General features: G+C 46.5%; 1 protein-coding gene across 4 annotated transcripts in view; it reads left to right on the top strand.

The window, feature by feature from the left end:
- LOC138656345 (gastrula zinc finger protein XlCGF66.1-like) overlaps nucleotides 1-22,362 on the top strand; it is a 324,260-nt gene that overhangs the window by 283,330 nt on the left and 18,568 nt on the right. For 3 of the 4 annotated variants that reach the window (XM_069743691.1, XM_069743689.1, XM_069743690.1), the window contains exon 2: nucleotides 19,558-19,707. The exons of the other annotated variant lie outside the window; for it this stretch is intronic. In XM_069743691.1, coding sequence (XP_069599792.1) covers nucleotides 19,630-19,707 — 78 coding nt within the window. In that variant the 5' untranslated portion in view covers nucleotides 19,558-19,629. The remainder of the gene's footprint in view (nucleotides 1-19,557; nucleotides 19,708-22,362) is intronic. 4 annotated transcript variants of the gene reach the window in all.

The raw sequence follows: 22,362 nt of genomic DNA, 5'->3' as shown, positions 1-22,362 counted from the left end.
GCTGCTCTATAGTATCTCACCACTGAGGAGCAGCCCAATCCTCCCTCTGTTATTGGGATGTATAATATGGCTGCTCTATAGTATCTCACCACTGAGGGGCAGCCCAGTCCTCCCTCTGTTATTGGGGTGTATAATATGGCTGCTCTATAGTATCTCACCACTGAGGGGCAGCCCAATCCTCCCTCTGTTATTGGGATGTATAATATGGCTGCTCTATAGTATCTCACCACTGAGGGGCAGCCCAGTCCTCCCTCTGTTATTGGGATGTATAATATGGCTGCTCTATAGTATCTCACCACTGAGGGGCAGCCCAGTCCTCCCTCTGTTATTGGGATGTATAATATGGCTGCTCTATAATATCTCACCACTGAGGGGCAGCCCAGTTCTGTTATTGGGGTGTATAATATGGCTGCTCTATAGTATCTCACCACTGAGGGGCAGCCCAGTCCTCCTCCTGTTATTGGGGTGTATAATATGGCTGCTCTATAGTATCTCACCACTGAGGGGCAGCCCAGTCCTCCTCCTGTTATTGGGATGTATAATATGGCTGCTCTATAATATCTCACCACTGAGGGGCAGCCCAGTTCTGTTATTGGGGTGTATAATATGGCTGCTCTATAGTATCTCACCACTGAGGGGCAGCCCAGTTCTGTTATTGGGGTGTATAATATGGCTGCTCTATAGTATCTCACCACTGAGGGGCAGCCCAGTTCTGTTATTGGGGTGTATAATATGGCTGCTCTATAGTATCTCACCACTGAGGGGCAGCCCAGTCCTCCCTCTGTTATTGGGGTGTATAATATGGCTGCTCTATAGTATCTCACCACTGAGGGGCAGCCCAGTCCTCCCTCTGTTATTGGGATGTATAATATGGCTGCTCTATAGTATCTCACCACTGAGGGGCAGCCCAGTCCTCCCTCTGTTATTGGGGTGTATAATATGGCTGCTCTATAGTATCTCACCACTGAGGGGCAGCCCAGTCCTCCCTCTGTTATTGGGGTGTATAATATGGCTGCTCTATAATATCTCACCACTGAGGGGCAGCCCAGTCCTGTTATTGGGGTGTATAATATGGCTGCTCTATAGTATCTCACCACTGAGGAGCAGCCCAGTCCTCCCTCTGTTATTGGGGTGTATAATATGGCTGCTCTATAATATCTCACCACTGAGGGGCAGCCCAGTCCTCCCTTTGTTATTGGGATGTATAATATGGCTGTTCTATAGTATCTCACCACTGAGGGGCAGCCCAGTCCTCCTCCTGTTATTGGGATGTATAATATGGCTGCTCTATAGTATCTCACCACTGAGGGGCAGCCCAGTCCTCCCTCTGTTATTGGGATGTATAATATGGCTGCTCTATAGTATCTCACCACTGAGGGGCAGCCCAGTCCTCCCTCTGTTATTGGGGTGTATAATATGGCTGCTCTATAGTATCTCACCACTGAGGGGCAGCCCAGTTCTGTTATTGGCGTGTATAATATGGCTGCTCTATAGTATCTCACCACTGAGGGGCAGCCCAGTTCTGTTATTGGGGTGTATAATATGGCTGCTCTATAGTATCTCCCCACTGAGGGGCCGCCCAGTTCTGTTATTGGGGTGTATAATATGGCTGCTCTATAGTATCTCCCCACTGAGGGGCAGCCCAGTCTTGTTATTGGGATGTATAATATGGCTGCTCTATAGTATCTCACCACTGAGGGGCAGCCCAGTCCTCCCTCTGTTATTGGGGTGTATAATATGGCTGCTCTATAGTATCTCACCACTGAGGGGCAGCCCAGTCCTCCCTCTGTTATTGGGATGTATAATATGGCTGCTCTATAATATCTCACCACTGAGGGGCAGCCCAGTTCTGTTATTGGGGTGTATAATATGGCTGCTCTATAGTATCTCACCACTGAGGGGCAGCCCAGTCCTCCCTCTGTTATTGGGATGTATAATATGGCTGCTCTATAGTATCTCACCACTGAGGGGCAGCCCAGTTCTGTTATTGGGGTGTATAATATGGCTGCTCTATAGTATCTCCCCACTGAGGGGCAGCCCAGTCCTGTTATTGGGGTGTATAATATGGCTGCTCTATAGTATCTCACCACTGAGGGGCAGCCCAGTCCTCCCTCTTATTGGGGTGTATAATATGGCTGCTCTATAGTATCTCACTACTGAGGGGCAGCCCAGTCCTCCCTCTGTTATTGGGGTGTATAATATGGCTGCTCTATAGTATCTCACCACTGAGGGGCAGCCCAGTCCTCCCTCTGTTATTGGGGTGTATAATATGGCTGCTCTATAATATCTCACCACTGAAGGGCAGCCCAGTCCTCCCTCTGTTATTGGGATGTATAATATGGCTGCTCTATAGTATCTCACCACTGAGGGGCAGCCCAGTCCTCCCTCTGTTATTGGGGTGTATAATATGGCTGCTCTATAGTATCTCACCACTGAGGGGCAGCCCAGTCCTCCCTCTGTTATTGGGGTGTATAATATGGCTGCTCTATAGTATCTCACCACTGAGGGGCAGCCCAGTCCTCCCTCTGTTATTGGGGTGTATAATATGGCTGCTCTATAATATCTCACCACTGAGGGGCAGCCCAGTCCTCCCTCTGTTATTGGGGTGTATAATATGGCTGCTCTATAGTATCTCACCACTGAGGGGCAGCCCAGTCCTCCCTCTGTTATTGGGGTGTATAATATGGCTGCTCTATAGTATCTCACTACTGAGGGGCAGCCCAGTCCTCCCTCTGTTATTGGGATGTATAATATGGCTGCTCTATAATTTCTCACCACTGAGGGGCCGCCCAGTCCTCCCTCTGTTATTGGGGTGTATAATATGGCTGCTCTATAGTATCTCACCACTGAGGGGCAGCCCAGTCCTCCCTCTGTTATTGGGATGTATAATATGGCTGCTCTATAATTTCTCACCACTGATGGGCCGCCCAGTCCTCCCTCTGTTATTGGGGTGTATAATATGGCTGCTCTATAGTATCTCACCACTGAGGGGCAGCCCAGTCCTCCCTCTGTTATTGGGGTGTATAATATAACTGCTCTATAGTATCTCACCACTGAGGGGCAGCCCAGTCCTCCCTCTGTTATTGGGGTGTATAATATAACTGCTCTATAGTATCTCACCACTGAGGGGCCGCCCAGTCCTCCCTCTGTTATTGGGGTGTATAATATGGCTGCTCTATAGTATCTCACCACTGAGGGGCAGCCCAGTTCTGTTATTGGCGTGTATAATATGGCTGCTCTATAGTATCTCACCACTGAGGGGCAGCCCAGTTCTGTTATTGGGGTGTATAATATGGCTGCTCTATAGTATCTCCCCACTGAGGGGCAGCCCAGTCTTGTTATTGGGGTGTATAATATGGCTGCTCTATAGTATCTCACCACTGAGGGGCAGCCCAGTCCTCCCTCTGTTATTGGGGTGTATAATATAACTGCTCTATAGTATCTCCCCACTGAGGGGCAGCCCAGTTCTGTTATTGGGGTGTATAATATGGCTGCTCTATAGTATCTCCCCACTGAGGGGCAGCCCCAGGGCCGGCGTCAGCACCCGGCACAGCGGGCAAATGCCGGGGCCCTGGGGAGAGAGGGGGGCCCACTCATGCTGTCATAGATACAGCTGGGAGAGCAGAGCAGGAGATAACATGCTCTCTTGGCCTATAAAGTCACTGCTGGCTGCGTTCTCTTAACCCCTATGTGCCAGCTCTGACACAAGCATCTTATCACTCAGTGAGTGCAGCCAGGCAGGCACAAATAGGGGTTAAGAGAAGGCAGCCAGTGTGACATTGTTTGTGGGGGGAGAGAGCACATTCTCTGCTCTGATCTCCGCCCCTGGCTGGCTGCCGTGCTGCTGAAGTTATGAGGCAGATTCAGGAGGAGCTCCTAGTCCTACCAGTGCATGAGTGAGTGGCGCTGCTATATACTATGTGGGCAGCGCTGCTATATACTACGTGGGCTGCTATATGCTACGTGGGCTGCTATATACTACATGGGCTGCTATATACTACGTGGGCAGTGTTATATACTACATGGCTGTGTTTATATGCGATCATGAATCGGGGTATGTGTTAAAGGGGGGGCCCACTGAGACTCTTTCGCCCGGGGCCCTCAAAAACCTGGAGCCGGCCCTGCTGGAGGTTGTCCTTTGGCTAATTAGGCATACGGGATGTGTACACATCTAAAGTATTAGATCCATCTAACTTAGGACACTGCCCTACCCGTATATTATTGATACATTGTGTGTGTGGGCCTTTTTTTGGGAGCTCTACTTTTTATCCATTATGGATATAATCTCTATACGCCTATAGAGCACATCTTATTGTTTTTGAGCCCTGAACAGCTGTATATTGTTTATTCATTGATATCACATATTGTAGTGTGAATCTACATGCTATATCTGTATGTATTGTCTGGTATGAAGTCATTTTCTGGGTCTTGGGGGGGTATTCCCTATTTGGGATATGTACCGTTTTGGTTTTTAAATGTTTTTAATTGTTTGCAGTGTCTTGTTTGACCTTAATAAAATTTGTTATATTATTTTTTTTTATTCAAATAAATTTTTATTAAGAATAACAAGATAAATGACATGTTACATTCTCATTTTCAATACAAAGCTTTCCCCCCCCCCTTCAAACATTCCCCTTCAATCCCACCACCCCCCCAACCCCACCCAACAAAGCAGCTCACCTTGCTTAGCACTTCCATCATTAGACCAATATACTATCTAATCCCTCGGCCAATAATATAAGCCACATTTAACATTACCATTAATTAGGAACCTTAATTAACTCTCCCTCTATAATACCCCTATCCCATAGCAATCCACGGAGACCACATTTTATTGAACATTTCGATTTTCCCTCTTTTTTTATAAAACCCCTTTTTCAGTGTCAGGCCCTGCTTCACATACTGGAGGAACTCTCCTCTTGACGGCGGTTCTTCCCTAATCCAATTTCGAGCTATTACCTTCCTAGCCATGTAGAACAATCTGGCTATAGCTATCTTCAGGTTGTTATCCACTCCAATCTCATCCACACATCCCAACAAGCACACAAGTGGATCCCTTGGCACCTTACATCCATACGCACCTTCCATACGACTCAAAACTACCACCCAAAAAGCAGCCAGTCTCGGACACGTCCACATCATATGGAGTATATCAGCATCTGCAGTTTTACACCTCGGGCATTCAGAATCATCACGCAAACCAGCCTTATATAGCACCATCGGTGACTTATAAACCCTGTGTATCACATAGAGCTGTGACAGTCTATACGGTTCGCTCAGTGACAATCGTGGGACCCATTCTAGCACCGACTCCCAAGTCTCGTTCTCCATTGGACCCAGATCCCTCTCCCACTTAGCTCTCGCCATTATTGGAAACCCCAATAGGAAAGTGTGCAACAGATCTTTATACAAAGTAGATATGACTCCCCCAGTAGTCCCTTCATTACACACATACTCCAGTACTATATCCCTCTGAATTCCAATACCTCCGTTTCTACTCTGAGCTCCAAAAGCATGCCTCATCCGCAAATACTGAAATTCCCCCACAGTCCCAAGACCAAATTCCGCCTGTAATTGGGAAAATGATTTCAATTCACCACGCTCAATTATTTGATACACGTACTGAATCCCTTTGACCTGCCATTCTGTCAGTACCCCCAGTGCCTCAAACTCCTGTAAGTTGCTGTTATGCCATAGCGGTGAGAATCTAGTCAAATCCGTGACCCCCGGTATATGTCTCAGCCTACCCCACAGCCTGCGTATCAACAACACAGTTGGGTATAATTTCCCCAGAGCCCCCAGGGATCCATCCTCCAAACATTGTACCACTGGCCTTCTTTTTGTCACCACTTCCATCAGCTGCTGTACCGCCCCAGATGACCCTTCATGCGCCCAGCCTTTTAAATGCTGACTCTGGGCTGCAAGATAATATATTTCAGGGTTAGGCAATGCCAATCCCCCATCTTCCTTGGGTCGCTGAAGTGTCTCCAGTTTGATACGCGGATGCTGTCTCCCCCATATCAAATTCCTGAACAGAGAGTTAATCTGTCTAAATCTCCCACGTGGTATCCAAACTGGCGCATTATGAAGAATATACAGTATTTTTGGCATCAAAATCATTTTAATAAGATTCACCCTACCTACCACAGATAAATGCAGTTTAAGCCAAGCATCCGCTTTCGCTTTAAGAACACCTAAGATTGGAGTCAGATTTCTATGTATATACTCAGTGACCGGCATAGATACCCATATTCCAAGGTACTTAAATTGGCTAGTCACCTCCAGTCGCCCATCCTCCAGTGGCTCCCCACCATCATCATCCACCTTAAACAAGACAGACTTACTCCAGTTTATCCTAAGTCCCGACACCGATCCGAAACGCTCAATAATCCCAATGGCTCCCTCCAAGGACGTACCCGGGTCAGCCAGAAATAGCAGAATGTCATCCGCATACAACGCCACCCTTTCTTCAATCATCCCATATTTAAACCCAGTCACCTCATCAGATCGTCGAAGCTTAGCAGCCAGTGGTTCCACATCCAGAGCAAACAAAAGAGGAGAGAGCGGACACCCCTGTCTCGTCCCTTTAGCCAGTTGTATGGTCTGTGATAACTCCCCATTTACCCTAACCCTAGCCATCGGCATCGAGTACATCATAGTAACATAGTAACATAGTTAGTAAGGCCGAAAAAAGACATTTGTCCATCCAGTTCAGCCTATATTCCATCATAATAAATCCCCAGATCTACATCCTTCTACAGAACCTAATAATTGTATGATACAATATTGCTCTGCTCCAGGAACACATCCAGGCCTCTCTTGAACCCCTCGACTGAGTTCGCCATCACCACCTCCTCAGGCAAGCAATTCCAGATTCTCACTGCCCTAACAGTAAAGAATCCTCTTCTATGTTGGTGGAAAAACCTTCTCTCCTCCAGACGCAAAGAATGCCCCCTTGTGCCCGTCACCTTCCTTGGTATAAACAGATCCTCAGCGAGATATTTGTATTGTCCCCTTATATACTTATACATGGTTATTAGATCGCCCCTCAGTCGTCTTTTTTCTAGACTAAATAATCCTAACTTCGCTAATCTATCTGGGTATTGTAGTTCTCCCATCCCCTTTATTAATTTTGTTGCCCTCCTTTGTACTCTCTCTAGTTCCATTATATCCTTCCTGAGCACCGGTGCCCAAAACTGGACACAGTACTCCATGTGCGGTCTAACTAGGGATTTGTACAGAGGCAGTATAATGCTCTCATCATGTGTATCCAGACCTCTTTTAATGCACCCCATGATCCTGTTTGCCTTGGCAGCTGCTGCCTGGCACTGGCCGCTCCAGGTAAGTTTATCATTAACTAGGATCCCCAAGTCCTTCTCCCTGTCAGATTTACCCAGTGGTTTCCCATTCAGTGTGTAATGGTGATATTGATTCCCTCTTCCCATGTGTATAACCTTACATTTATCATTGTTAAACCTCATCTGCCACCTTTCAGCCCAAGTTTCCAACTTATCCAGATCCATCTGTAGCAGAATACTATCTTCTCTTGTATTAACTGCTTTACATAGTTTTGTATCATCTGCAAATATCGATATTTTACTGTGTAAACCTTCTACCAGATCATTAATGAATATGTTGAAGAGAACAGGTCCCAATACTGACCCCTGCGGTACCCCACTGGTCACAGCGACCCAGTTAGAGACTATACCATTTATAACCACCCTCTGCTTTCTATCACTAAGCCAGTTACTAACCCATTTACATACATTTTCCCCCAGACCAAGCATTCTCATTTTGTGTACCAACCTCTTGTGCGGCACGGTATCAAACGCTTTGGAAAAATCGAGATATACCACGTCCAATGACTCACCGTGGTCCAGCCTATAGCTTACCTCTTCATAAAAACTGATTAGATTGGTTTGACAGGAGCGATTTCTCATAAACCCATGCTGATATGGAGTTAAACAGTTATTCTCATTGAGCTAATCCAGAATAACATCCCTCAGAAACCCTTCAAATATTTTACCAACAATAGAGGTTAGACTTACTGGCCTATAATTTCCAGGTTCACTTTTAGAGCCCTTTTTGAATATTGGCACCACATTTGCTATGCGCCAATCCTGCGACACAGACCCTGTCGCTATAGAGTCCCTAAAAATAAGAAATAATGGTTTATCTATTACATTACTTAGTTCTCTTAGTACTCGTGGGTGTATGCCATCCGGACCCGGAGATTTATCTATTTTAATCTTATTTAGCCGGTTTCGCACCTCTTCTTGGGTTAGATTGGTGACCCTTAATATAGGGTTTTCATTGTTTCTTGGGATTTCACCTAGCATTTCATTTTCCACCGTGAATACCGTGGAGAAGAAGGTGTTTAATATGTTAGCTTTTTCCTCGTCATCTACAACCATTCTTTCCTCACTATTTTTCAAGGGGCCTACATTTTCAGTTTTTATTCTTTCACTATTGATATAGTTGAAGAACTGTTTGGGATTAGTTTTACTCTTCTTAGCAATGTGCTTCTCTGTTTCCTTTTTGGCAGCTTTAATTAGTTTTTTTAGATAAAGTATTTTTCTCCCTATAGTTTTTTAGAGCTTCAATGGTGCCATCCTACTTTAGTAGTGCAAATGCTTCCTTTTTACTGTTAATTGCCTGTCTTACTTCTTTGTTTAGCCACATTGGGTTTTTCCCATTTCTAGTCCTTTTATTCCCACAAGGTATAAACCGCTTACACTGCCTATTTAGGATGTTCTTAAACATTTCCCATTTATTATCTGTATTCTTATTTCTGAGGATATTGTCCCAGTCTACCAGATTAAGGGCATCTCTAAGCTGTTCAAACTTTGCCTTCCTAAAGTTCAATGTTTTTGTGACTCCCTGACAAGTCCCCCTAGTGAAAGACAGGTGAAACTGTACAATATTGTGGTCGCTATTTCCTAAATGCCCAACCACCTGCAGATTTGTTATTCTGTCAGGTCTATTAGATAGTATTAGGTCTAAAAGTGCTGCTCCTCTGGTTGGATTCTGCACCAATTGTGAAAGATAATTTTTCTTGGTTATTAGCAGAAACCTGTTGCCTTTATGGGTTTCACAGGTTTCTGTTTCCCAGTTAATATCCGGGTAGTTAAAGTCCCCCATAACCAGGACCTCATTATGGGTTGCAGCTTCATCTATCTGCTTTAGAAGTAGACTTTCCATGGTTTCTGTTATATTTGGGGGTTTGTAACAGACCCCAATGAGAATTTTGTTACCATTTTTCCCTCCATGAATTTCGACCCATATGGACTCGACATCCTCATTTCCTTCGCTAATATCCTCCCTTAAAGTGGACTTTAGACAAGACTTTACATAGAGACAAACCCCTCCTCCTCTCCGATTTTTACGATCCTTTCTAAACAGACTGTAACCCTGTAAGTTAACTGCCCAGTCATAGCTTTCATCTAACCATGTCTCGGTTATTCCCACTATGTCAAAGTTACCTGTAGATATTTCTGCTTCTAGTTCTTCCATCTTGTTTGTCAGGCTTCTGGCGTTTGCGAGCATGCAGTTTAGAGGATTTTGTTTTGTTCCAATCTCCTTGCTGTGGATTGTTTTAGAAATGTTCTTACCTCCCTTCTGAGTATGTTTTCCTGGGTCTTCTTTGTTCGAGTCTAATGTTTTTCTTCCCGTCCCCTCTTCTTCTAGTTTAACGCCCTCCTGATGAGTGTAGCGAGTCTTCTGGCGAATGTGTGTTTCCCAGGTTTGTTGAGGTGTAGTCCGTCTCTGGCGAGGAGTCCATCGTACAAGTAATTCACACCGTGGTCCAGGAATCCGAATCCTTGTTGTCTGCACCATCGTCTTAGCCAGTTGTTTGCATCAAGGATCCTGTTCCATCTCCTGGTGCCATGCCCGTCTACTGGAAGGATAGAAGAAAAAACTACCTGTGCATCCAGTTCCTTTACTTTCTTCCCCAACTCTTCAAAGTCCTTGCAGATTGTCGGTAGGTCCTTCCTTGCCGTGTCATTGGTGCCAACATGTATCAGAAGAAATGGGTGGACGTCCTTGGAGCTGAAGAGCTTTGGTATCCTATCGGTCACATCCTTGATCATCGCACCTGGAAGGCAGCATACTTCTCTTGCAGTTATGTCCGGTCTGCAGATGGCTGCTTCGGTGCCTCTCAGTAGTGAGTCTCCCACCACCACCACTCTTCGTTGCTTCTTGGCTGTACTTTTTGCTGTCACTTGTTGCTGTGTGCCCTTTTCTTTTTTGCTTGCTGGTATTGCTTCATCCTTAGGTGTGCCATCTTCATCCTCTACAAAGATTTGATATCGGTTCTTCAGTTGTGTGGTTGGTGATTTCTCCATGGTCTTCTTGCTTCTTTTGGTCACATGCTTTCACTCATCTGCTTTTGGAGGTTCTCTGACACTTTTTTAACCTTCTGTGACCAGTAGAGATGCTTCTGTTCTGTCTAGAAAGTCTTCATTCTCTTTGATGAGTTTCAAAGTTGCTATTCTTTCTTCAAGACCCCGCACCTTTTCTTCTAAAAGGGCCACTAGTCTACACTTCTGGCAGGTGAAATTGGATTCTTCTTCTGGTCGATCTGTGAACATGTAGCAGATGCTGCAGCTCACCATGTAGGTTGTCACATCTGCCATGTTGCTCCTAGATCCTGCTGACTTGCTGTGTGTTTTCCTTCTTGTGTAATCTACTCAGCCAAGCTCTCTTGCAATAATGTCCTACAGGCAAAAATTTGGTGATGCTTTCCAAGCAGCTGGTCCCGGCTGTACCCAACGATCTTCTAGCTTAGGGAGACTCTTCGCTTTTCCCAGAAGGCACCTGGAATATGCAAATTAGCCTCCTCAAGCTTGAATCCCTGGTTTCAAATCAGTCGAATCCAGGATATGAACTGCGGTCCAAACCCCATACTCCGGAGCACCTGCCAGAGATATCCCCACTCCACACTATCGAACGCCTTATGAGCGTCTAAAGATGCAATAACTCTCTGGCCACAGTTGTCGGATCTGAGTTGCAAATTCATATACAGCCTTCGTAAGTTGATCGCAGTGGACCGATCAGGCATAAAGCCGGACTGGTCTGAGTGCACCAGGCCGGAAATAACACTTGTCAACCTCATCGCCAACACCTTAGCCAGAAGTTTAACGTCTGTAGTAAGCAAGGAGATTGGCCGATATGAATCCGGCTGTGTCGGGTCCTTCCCCTCCTTAGGAATCACCACTATTATGGCCTCCCGCATAGATGCCGGTAGACGACCGCCACTCCTAGCCTCCTCCAGAAGTACCCTTAATTTAGGGATCAGCACTTCCCCAAAGTTTTTATAAATTTCAGCAGGAAATCCATCTACGCCAGGTGCCTTCCCATTAGCCATAGACTGCAGTGCCCGACCCAATTCCTCCTCCGTAATGGGAGCTTCCAAATCTTCTCTATCTATGTCACTCAGCCTTGGGAGCTCCAATTCCTCAAGGAACGCCACCATGTCCTCCACCGACCCATCTACCTGAGAGGAATATAGGTCCGCATAAAAATCCGCACAAAAGGCCAAAATCTCTGAAGTCTCAGAGACAGCCACACCGCTCCCCGATACCAAAGAATGAACAAAGGAAGTGTTTCTCTGGGCAGAAGCCACCATCGATAGCAAATGACCCACAGATTCGCCATCCTGGTAAAAAGCCAGATTCATGAATTCCCTCTTCCTTTCAGCCTTGCCGAGCAATACCTCCTCCAACTGACTCTGAGCTGCCTTTAGCCTCCTCCCAGCTTCCGGAGTACCCGCTATTACCATCTCATCCTCGGCTATTCTCAGCCCTTCAACCGCCAACCTCTCTGTCTCTCTTGATTTCCTCTTACACCTGCTAATATCCCTGAACAGCAGTCCCCTCAAGTACGCCTTCATGGCTTCCCACACAGTAAGAACATCTACACTTCCCTCGTTGATCTCAAAAAATTCCACCAACTCCTTCTTTATCTTTTCCAAGTCCATACTGTGTAGCCAATTAGGGTGAATCTTCCACTCCTTCCTGCTCCCGATCCGTGTCCCCACCAGCCGAAATTCCACCTCAACTGGACTATGGTCTGAAAGAGCCCTAGGCAAATATCTCACCTCCCCTACCATCGTGTCCAGTAAACAGTTACCCAGCGCCAAGTCAATCCTAGACAAAGTACCATGAGCTGGCGAGTAGCATGAGTACGTCCTTTCCCCAATATGTCTAACTCTCCATAAATCAATCATACCTACTTCCCGGACATAGGTCCCAAACATAGTGATATGTCCCCCTGTTCTATTCTGGGGATTTTTGTTTTTATCCCAAAAGTCATCACAGATATTATTAAGGTCGCCAATAATTAGAGATGGTAACGGTCCCCAACGCTCTACCCTCTCCAGCACCTCTCTTATCTTCTTACTTGAGTATGGGGGCGGAATATACATTGCCGCTATACACATCAACACTCCATTTATTTTACATTTCACCACCACATACTGACCATCCACATCCTCTTTTACCATTACCTCCTCATACTGCACCCCCGCAGGTATTAACACAGACACACCCCTAGAATACGTCGAGAAAGTAGAATGATACGCCCTCTGTATCCAGCGCCTATTCAATACGTTTACCCTCTCCCGCACTAAATGTGTCTCCAGCAGACATATCATTGAGACCTTCTGTTCTCGGACATACTGCAGACTTGCCGCCCGCCGTGTTTTATCCGCCAGACCTCTCACATTCCAACTCAATATTTTAATACAATCTCCCATAATGTGGCTCATCATTTCTTAAAGTATCCAATTTCCCAAGTATGAGCTGCCCCAACCCTCCCACCTCCCCTGCCCCCTCCCAACTTGCCCCCCTAACCCCCCCAATATAACGCATTCTTCCTCTCATCAAGAGTGGGGCTCCACTGCCCACTGCGAACACTCTCCCTTACTTAACCCTCTCCATTCGCGTCCCGCTGCCATAGCAATCACAATTGCCCCCCCAACTTTCACTTTATTATTCATTTCAACTTATATTAACATATAGAAAAAGTACCAAACCAGTTCACAGTACCCAGCATAACCCTCCTCCCCCGTACTTAGTAGTTGGTACTGTCCCCTCCGGCCATTCCTTCAATATGGCCCAGCAAAACCCCCAACAGTTGCTCAACTCTTTAACCATTGCTAACTATCGACAGAGAAAACAAATCCCAATTGGATCTCGCCGAAATGTCAGTCGCCCATTCCCTTAAGTTTTTTCTCATGAGTATCAAGCCACTGGGTAGCGTCCTCCGGCGTCAAGAAAAAGTGGGTCTTATTAAAAGCCACCAGTCTCAGCTTGGCAGGAAACATCACTGAGTACTGCACTCCCAGCTCCCTCAGTCGCCGCTTGACTCCAGTAAACTTCATCCGCTGTTTCTGAACCGCAGCGGAATAATCCAGATAAATGGCGATTTTCTGACCTCCAGCCGTCAGATCCTCCATCTCTCTAGCCTTTCTAAGGATAATGTCTCTGTCTCTGTAATTGAGTATTTTAGCAAGCATGGTACGGGGATTCGCTCCTGGGGCAGGGGGCTGCGGCGGGACCCTATGAGCCCGTTCAACAGCAAAAACTTTAGTCAACACTGTGTTCCCAATCTTCTCCAGCAGCCAGTTCTCCACAAACTCAGTGGGATTTCTCCCCTCAGTCTTTTCAGGCAGCCCCACTATACGTATATTATTTCTTCTGGATCTATTTTCCAGATCCTCATTTTTAGCAGCGAGCTCGGCTATTGCTTGGGCAAACTTCTTTTCAGCTTTTTGTAGCTTAACTATGTGATCTTCTGCCGTGCTCACCCTCTCCTCCACCACTCCTATATGTTTGTCCATTTTCTGCAGAGCCGCATTAATCTGTGCCGTGTCCCCTTTAACTTCCTGCATCTGCTGGGCCAAGGAGTTCAGGGATTGCTGACATGAAGAGATCAGGGTGATTACATCCCTAAGGGTCGGCTCCTCTCCCTGTGATATGGCTTCAGGTCCCCCACTAGCCCCAGCCATGCTGCCTCTCTCCTTCCCCCTCTGTACCTCATGCTGCTCAGCCTTGCTTGCTTCCTCCTCCTCCTGGTCAGCTCCAGCTCCAGCTCCTGGTTCTGCCTCCTCAGCAGCCTCCACTCTGGCATACTGCTGCAGCTTTGCGGCCACCTCCATGCGCCGCTGACATGCGGCGTTCTCCTTCTCGGCGTCCTCCCTAGCATTGGCACCATCTTGGCCGGCTCCTGCATCGCTGGTGCCAGCGTCTTTCTGCCGCCTCCTGGTCATCGCTGCCGACTCCGGACCCGCCGCTCCGCACCGCTGCACTCTCCGGACCTTCAGCCAGCCGGATTTAGGTGAGTTTACCCGAAAATCGGGGTTAAAGCAGGATTTTTGTCCTTCTGGCAGCAGGAGCACTCTTCCCTGCTTCCACTCACATGGCCAGCTAGGACACGCCCCCCATTTGTTATATTATTTATCTAGGATTTATTATTTTTTGGTGATCCCTGGTGTTGTGTATGTATCTTTTCTTCCTTTTCATTACTCTGGTTTGACATACTCCAGGTGGATCCCAGTCTTTTGATAATACGATGGTGCCCTCCATCCCTGTTTTCTTCTGTACAAATGGAGGACCAACAACAGTAATGGACGACCAACAAAGATTTTACTCCAGGAGCAATTCATATAGTGGTCCATGAGGTCCAGCATCAAATTCAGGTGTGACTCCAGTTTGGCCCAAATGGGCTCATGCCCAGACCCCAGAATATGATGCGGGCCATCACTATAGTGTGAGCTCAGTGGCCCAAAGTCATTTAAACCTTTCAATAACGCCCCTTCAGTGCCCGTTTTTGTTACAGTTTTATAACTTTTGTAGCTGTTTTATGCGTATTCACATCAGGGCACCTAACTGCATTGTATTTTATTATTGTTATTTTTTTCATTAACCCCTTCCCGACCTTTGACGCACCGTATGCATCATGAAAACCTGTGCCATTCCGACCTGTGACGCAGCATATGCGTCATGGCAGGATTGGGCTCCTGGAGGCCGAGTGAAAGGGTTAACTGTAATTTCACCTGGCCTGCAGGGACACGGGGAGTTGTACTTTAGCCCAAGGGGGCTTCAACCCCCCCCCTCCCCCCCTCCCCCCCCCGTGGCTACGGTTGCTCTGATTGGCTGTTGAAAGTGACCTTTCACTTTCAATCAGAGCGATAGTAATATTTCACCAATGAAAATTGGTGAAATATTACAATCCACCCATGGCTGGAGATCGTGATCTGACCCCCCCACCGCCACCGATCTCCTCCCCTCCGGTCCTCCGTCCTGTCATCTACTGTCCCCCGCTCCCCTCCGATCTCCTGTCCGCCCCACCCCCCGCTGTCCGCTCCCCTCCCGCTGTCCGATCACCCCTCCCCCCCCCTCATACTTACCGACCTGGGCCCCTCCCGGTGTCCGTCCGTGTGTTCGATGGGCGCCGCCATCTTCCAAATGCGCCCGCCGAATCTGCCGGCAGATTCGTTACAGGTACATTTTGATCACTGTGTAAAAAAAATAATAAATAAACCCCCCTTTATCACCCCCATGGATAGGGACAATAATAAAATAAAGAAAACATTTTTTTTTTCCTTTGCCCCACTAGGGTTAGGGTTAGGGTTGGTTCACACTGCGTCTAAGCAGTCCATTAGATGGACTACGTTACACCGTGTTTATGCCACGGTCCGTTACGGCCGCCATAGACAGCAATGTCGGATGCATCACTAGCGTCATTGAGTGACGGACCCGGAAACGCGGGCTGCAGCGTTTCCGGGTCCGTGTCTGCTAGTGCAGATAGAGCTAGCAGATGCTCTATCTGCGCTAGCGCAATGCAAACATTGGCACTTGCGCTAGCAGCCCGTTAGTGTATGTGCTGAACGGGCTGCTGCTAGCGCAGTGTGAACCTGGCCTTAGGGTTACGGCTAGAATTAGGGTTAGAATTAGGCTATGTGCACACGGTGCAGATTTGGCTGCAGATCCGCAGCGGATTGGCCGCTGCGGATTCGTAGCAGTTTTCCATCAGGTTTACAGTACCATGTAAACCTATGGAAAACCAAATCCGCTGTGCCCATGGTGCGGAAAGTACCGCGCGGGAACGCTGTGTTGTATTTTCCGCAGCATGTCAATTCTTTGTGTGGATTCCGCAGCGTTTTACACCTGTTCCTCAATAGGAATCCACAGGTGAAATCCACACAAAAAACACTGGAAATCAGCGGTAAATCCGCAGGTAAAATGCAGTGCCTTTTACCTGCGGATTTAAAAAAAAAAAAAATTTTTTTCAAAAAAAAATCTCACACGAATCCGCTACGTGGGCACATAGCCTTAGGGTTAGGGTTGGAATTAGGGCTAAGGTTGGAAATAGGGTTAAGATTAGGCTGTGGTTAGGGTTGTGGTTAGGGGTGTGTTGTGGTTAGGGTTGGGATTAGGGTTAGGATTAGGGTTGGGATTAGGGTTAGAGGTGTGTTGTGGTTAGGGTTGGGATTAGGGTTAGGATTAGGGTTGGGATTAGGGTTAGGGGTGTGTTGGGGTTAGGGTTGTGGTTAGGGGTGTGTTGGGGTTAGGGTTGTGATTAGGGTTATGGCTACAGTTGGGATTAGGGTTAGGGGTGTGTTGGGGTTAGTGTTAGAATTGAGGGGTTTCCACTGTTTAGGCACATCAGGGGTCTCCAAACGCAACATGGCGCCACCATTGATTCCAGTCAATCTTGCATTCAAAAAGTCAAATGGTTTTCCCTCCCTTCCGAGCCCCGACGTGCGCCCAAACAGTGGTTTACCCCCACACATGGGGTACCAGCATACTCAGAAAAAACTGGGCAACAATTATTGGGGTCCAATTGCTCCTGTTACCCTTATGAAAATAAAAAATTGCTTGCTAAAACAATTTTTGAGGAAAGAAAAATGATTTTTTATTTTCACGGCTCTGCGTTGTAAACTTCTGTGAAGCACTTGGGGGTTCAAAGTGCTCACCACATATCTAGATAAGATCCTTGGGGTCTAGTTTCCAAAGTAGGGTCACTTGTGGGGGGTTTCTACTGTTTAGGCACATCAGGGGCTCTGCAAACGCAACGTGACGCCCGCAGACCATTACATCAAGGCTGCATTTCAAAAGTCACTACTTCCCTTCCGAGCCCAGACGTGTGCCCAAACAGTGGTTTACCCCCACATATGGGGTATCAGTGTACTCAGGACATACTCGCCAACAACTATTGGGGTCCAATTTCTCCTGTTACCCTTGTGAAAATAAAAAAATGCTTGCTAAAACATCATTTTTGAGAAAGAAACATGATTTTTTATTTTCACGGCTCTGCGCTGTAAACGTCTGTGAAGCACTTGGGGGTTCAAAGTGCTCACCACATATCTAGATAAGTTCCTTGGGGGGTCTAGTTTCCAAAGTAGGGTCACTTGTGGGGGGTTTCTACTGTTTAGGCACATCAGGGGCTCTGCAAACGCAACATGACGCCCACAAACCATTCCATCAAAGTCTGCATTTCAAAAGTCACTACTTCCCTTCCGAGCCCCGACGTGTGCCCAAACAGTGGTTTACCCCCACATATGGGGTATCACCGTACTCAGGACAAACTCGGCAACAACTATTGGGGTCCAATTTCTCCTGTTACCCTTGTGAAAATAAAAAATTGCTTGCTAAAACATCATTTTTGAGGAAAGAAACATGATTTTTTATTTTCACGGCTCTGTGTTGTAAACTTCTGTGAAGCACTTGGGGGTTCAAAGTGCTCACCACATATCTAGATAAGTTCCTTGGGGAGTCTAGTTTCCAAAGTGGGGTCATTTGTGGGGGGGTTCTACTGTTTAGGCACATCAGGGGCTCTGCAAACGCAACGTGTCGACCGCAGACCATTCCATCAAAGTCTGCATTTCAAAAGTCACTACTTCCCTTCTGAGCCCCAACGTGTGCCCAAACAGTGGTTTACCCCCACATATGGGGTATCAGCGTACTCAGGACAAACTGGACAACAACTTTTGGGGTCCAATTTCTCTTGTTACTCTTGTGAAAATAAAAATTGTGGGCTACAAAATAATTTTTGAGGAAAGAAAAATGATTTTTTATTTTCACGGCTCTGCGTTATAAACTTCTGTGAAGCACTTGAGGGTTTAAAGTGGTCACCGCACATCTAGATTAGTTCCTTGGGAGGTCTAGTTTCCAAAATGGGGTTACATGTGGGGAAGCTCCAATGTTTAGGCAAACAGGGGCTCTCCAAACGCAACATGGTGTCAGCTAACGATTGGAGCTAATTTTTCATTCAAAAAGTCAAATGGCGCTCCTTCCCTTCCGAGCCCTGCCGTGTGCCCAAACAGTGGTTACCCCTACATGTGAGGTATCAGTGTACTCAGGAGAAATTGCCCAACACATTTTAGGATCCATTTTATCCTGTTACCCATGTGAAAATGAAAAAAATTGAGGCTAAAAGAATTTTTTCGTGAAAAAAAAGTACTTTTTCATTTTTATGGATCAATTTGTGAAGCACCTGGGGGATCAACGTGCTCACTATCCATCTAGATAAGCTCCTTGGGGGGTCTAGTTTCCAAAATGGGGTCAAATTTGGGGGAGCTTTAATGTTTAGGCACACAGGGGCTCTCCAAACGCGACATGGTGTCCGCTAAAGATTGGAGCCAATTTTTCATTGAAAAAGTCAAATGGCGCTCCTTCCCTTCCGAGCCCTGTCGTGCGCCCAAACAGTGGTTCCCCCCCACATATGGGGCATCGGTGTAATCAGGAAAAATTGTACAATAACTTTTGGTGTCCAGTTTCTCTTTTTACCCTTGGGAAAATAAAAAAATTGTTGCTAAAACATAATTTTTGTGACTAAAAAGTTAAATGTTCATTTTTTCCTTCCATGTTGCTTCTGCTGCTGTGAAGCACCTGAAGGGTTAATAAACTTCTTGAATGTGGTTTTGAGCACCTTGAGGGGTGCAGTTTTTAGAATGGTGTCACTTTTGGGTATTTTCAGCCATATAGACCCCTCAAACTGATGGTTTTGTAAATTTTGCTGTAAAAATGAGAAATCGCTGGTCAAATTTTAACCCTTATAACTTCCAAGCAAAAAAAAAATTTGGTTCCAAAATTGTGCTGATGTAAAGTAGACATGTGGGTAATGTTATTTATTAACTATTTTGTGTCACATAACTCTCTCGTTTAACAGAATAAAAATTCAAAATTTGAAAATTGCAAAATTTTCAAAATTGTAGCCAAATTTCCATTTTTTTCACGAATAAACGCAAAAATTATCGACCTAAATTTACCACTAACATGAAGCCCAATATGTCACAAAAAACAATCTCAGAACTGCTAGGATTCGTTGAAGCGTTCCTGAGTTATTACCTCATAAAGGGACAGTGGTCAGAATTATAAAAGACGGCCAGGTCATTAAGGTCAAAATAGGCTGGGTCATGAAGGGGTAAAGAAAGAAAAGAAATTGCCAAATAAGAAACCAACTTCAGCATCGGATTATCTCCAGTAATTGTAATTTTTCCATAAGATTTTCGGTATGTTTTTATATTGGTTCATCTTTTTTTCTACTCAGGGTCTTGCACTGAATAATCCTGTCCGTTAGTTCTTTTAATGTCAAATAATTTTACTGGTTCACCCACCAAGGATGGATAGAGAGAAGAAGAAGATGGAGGAGAGGATAATAAACCTCACCCTGGAGATAATCTTCCATCTTACTGGAGAGGTGAGAGGCTCTGGTGTCATCACATGACCTCATTATCTATGGGAATAACAGGATATGACCGGAGAGGTGAGAGGTTCTGATGTCATCGCATGACCTCATTATCTATGGGAATAACAGGATATGACCGGAGAGGAGAGAGGCTCTGATGTCATCACATGACCTCATTATCTATGGGAATAACGGGATATGACCGGAGAGGTGAGAGGCTCTGATGTCATCACATGACCTCATTATCTATGGGAATAACGGGATATGACCGGAGAGGTGAGAGGTTCTGATGTCATCACATGACCTCATTATCTATGGGAATAACGGGATATGACCGGAGAGATGAGAGGCTCTGATGTCATCACATGACCTCATTATCTATGGGAATAACGGGATATGACCGGAGAGGTGAGAGGCTCTGATGTCATCACATGACCTCATTATCTATGGGAATAACGGGATATGACCGGAGAGGTGAGAGGTTCTGATGTCATCACATGACCTCATTATCTATGGGAATAACGGGATATGACCGGAGAGGTGAGAGGCTCTGATGTCATCACATGACCTCATTATCTATGGGAATAACGGGATATGACCGGAGAGGTGAGAGGCTCTGATATCATCACATGAGCTCATTATCTACGGGAATAACGGGATATGACCGGAGAGGTGAGAGGCTCTGATATCATCACATGAGCTCATTATCTACGGGAATAACGGGATATGACCGGAGAGGTGAGAGGCTCTGATGTCATCACATGACCTCATTATCTATGGGAATAACGGGATATGACCGGAGAGGTGAGAGGCTCTGATATCATCACATGAGCTCATTATCTACGGGAATAACAGGGGATATGACCGGAGAGGTGAAAGGTTCTGATGTCATCACATGACCTCATTATCTATGGGAATAACAGGATATGACCGGAGAGGAGAGAGGTTCTGATGTCATCACATGACCTCATTATCTATGGGAATAACGGGATATGACCGGAGAGGTGAGAGGCTCTGATGTCATCACATTATTATTATTATTATTATTATACATTTTTATAGCGCCATTTATTCCATGGCGCTTTACATGTGAATACGGGGCAAATATAGACAAATACATTAAACATGAGCAGATAACAAGGCACACGAGTACATAAGGAGGGAGGACCCTGCCCGCGAGGGCTCACAGTCTGCAGGGGGTGGGTGAGGATACACTAGGAGAGGGAAGAGCTGGCTGTGCGGCTGTTCAGTAGGTTGAGGATCACTGCAGGCTGTAGGCTTGTCGGAAGAGATGAGTCTTCAGGTTCTTTTTGAAGGTTTCTATGGTAGGCGCAAGTCTGATGTGTTGGGGTAGAGAGTTCCAGAGTATGGGGGAAGCACGGGAGAAGTCTTGGATGCGGTTATGGGAAGAAGAGATGAGAGGGGAGTAGAGAAGGAGGTCTTGGGAGGATCGGAGGTCGCGTGTAGGTAGGTACCGGGAGACCATGTCACAGATGTATGGAGGAGACAGGTTGTGGATGGCTTTGTATGTCAGTGTGAGGGTTTTGAACTGGAGTCTCTGGGCGATAGGAAGCCAGTGAAGGGCTTGACACAGGGGAGAGGCTGGGGAATAGCGGGGGGACAGGTGGATTAGTCGGGCAGCAGAGTGTAGGATGGATTGGAGTGGTGCCAGAGTGCTAGAGGGGAGTCCAGAGAGTAGGAGGTTGCAGTAGTCGAGGCGGGAGATGATAAGGGCATGCACTAGCGTTTTTGCAGTGTTGCGGTCAAGGAAAGCACGGATCCGGGAAATATTTTTGAGTTTGAGACGACAGGAGGAGGCAAGGGCTTGGATATGTGGCTTGAAAGAGAGGGCAGAGTCGAGGATCACCCCGAGGCACCGGGCGTGTGGGACTGGGGATAGTGAGCAGCCATTGACATTGATGGATAGGTCTGGTGGAGGGGTAGAGTGAGATGGGGGAAAGATGATGAATTCTGTTTTGTCCATGTTCAGTTGTAGAAAGCGAGCAGAAAAGAAGGCTGAAATGGCAGACAGACAGTGCGGGATTTTGGTAAGCAAGGAGGAGAGGTCATGTCCGGAGAGGTAGATCTGCGTGTCGTCAGCGTAGAGATGGTACTGCATACCGTGGGATTCTATGAGCTGTCCCAGGCCGAAAGTGTAGATGGAGAAGAGTAGGGGTCCTAGAACAGAGCCTTGAGGAACACCGACTGACAAGGGGCGAAGTGAGGAGGTGGTGTGGGGGAGGGAGACACTGAATGTTCGGTCTGTCAGATATGACGAGATCCAGGAAAGGGCCAAGTCTGTGATGCCAAGGGATGAGAGGATTTGTAGCAAAAGGGAGTGGTCTACAGTGTCAAAGGCAGAAGACAAGTCCAGGAGAAGGAGGACAGAGTAGTGTCGCTTGCTCCTGGCAGTTAGTAGGTCATTGGTGACTTTAGTTAGGGCAGTTTCAGTTGAGTGATGGGAACGGAAGCCTGATTGTAACCGATCAAAGAGGGAGCAGGAGGAGAAGTGGGAGGACAGTTCAAGATGGACGTGTTGCTCCAGCAATTTGGAGGCATAAGGGAGAAGAGATATTGGGCGATAGCTAGACACAGAGGATGGGTCGAGGGAGGGCTTTTTGAGGATGGGTGTGATCTTGGCATGCTTGAAGGATGAGGGAAAGACAC

This window comes from Ranitomeya imitator, unplaced genomic scaffold (assembly GCF_032444005.1).
Source record: "Ranitomeya imitator isolate aRanImi1 unplaced genomic scaffold, aRanImi1.pri SCAFFOLD_317, whole genome shotgun sequence".
NCBI lineage: Eukaryota > Metazoa > Chordata > Amphibia > Anura > Dendrobatidae > Ranitomeya > Ranitomeya imitator.
The sequence above is the reverse complement of the archived record's forward strand: the minus strand, read 5'-3'. Positions and strand labels throughout refer to the sequence as shown.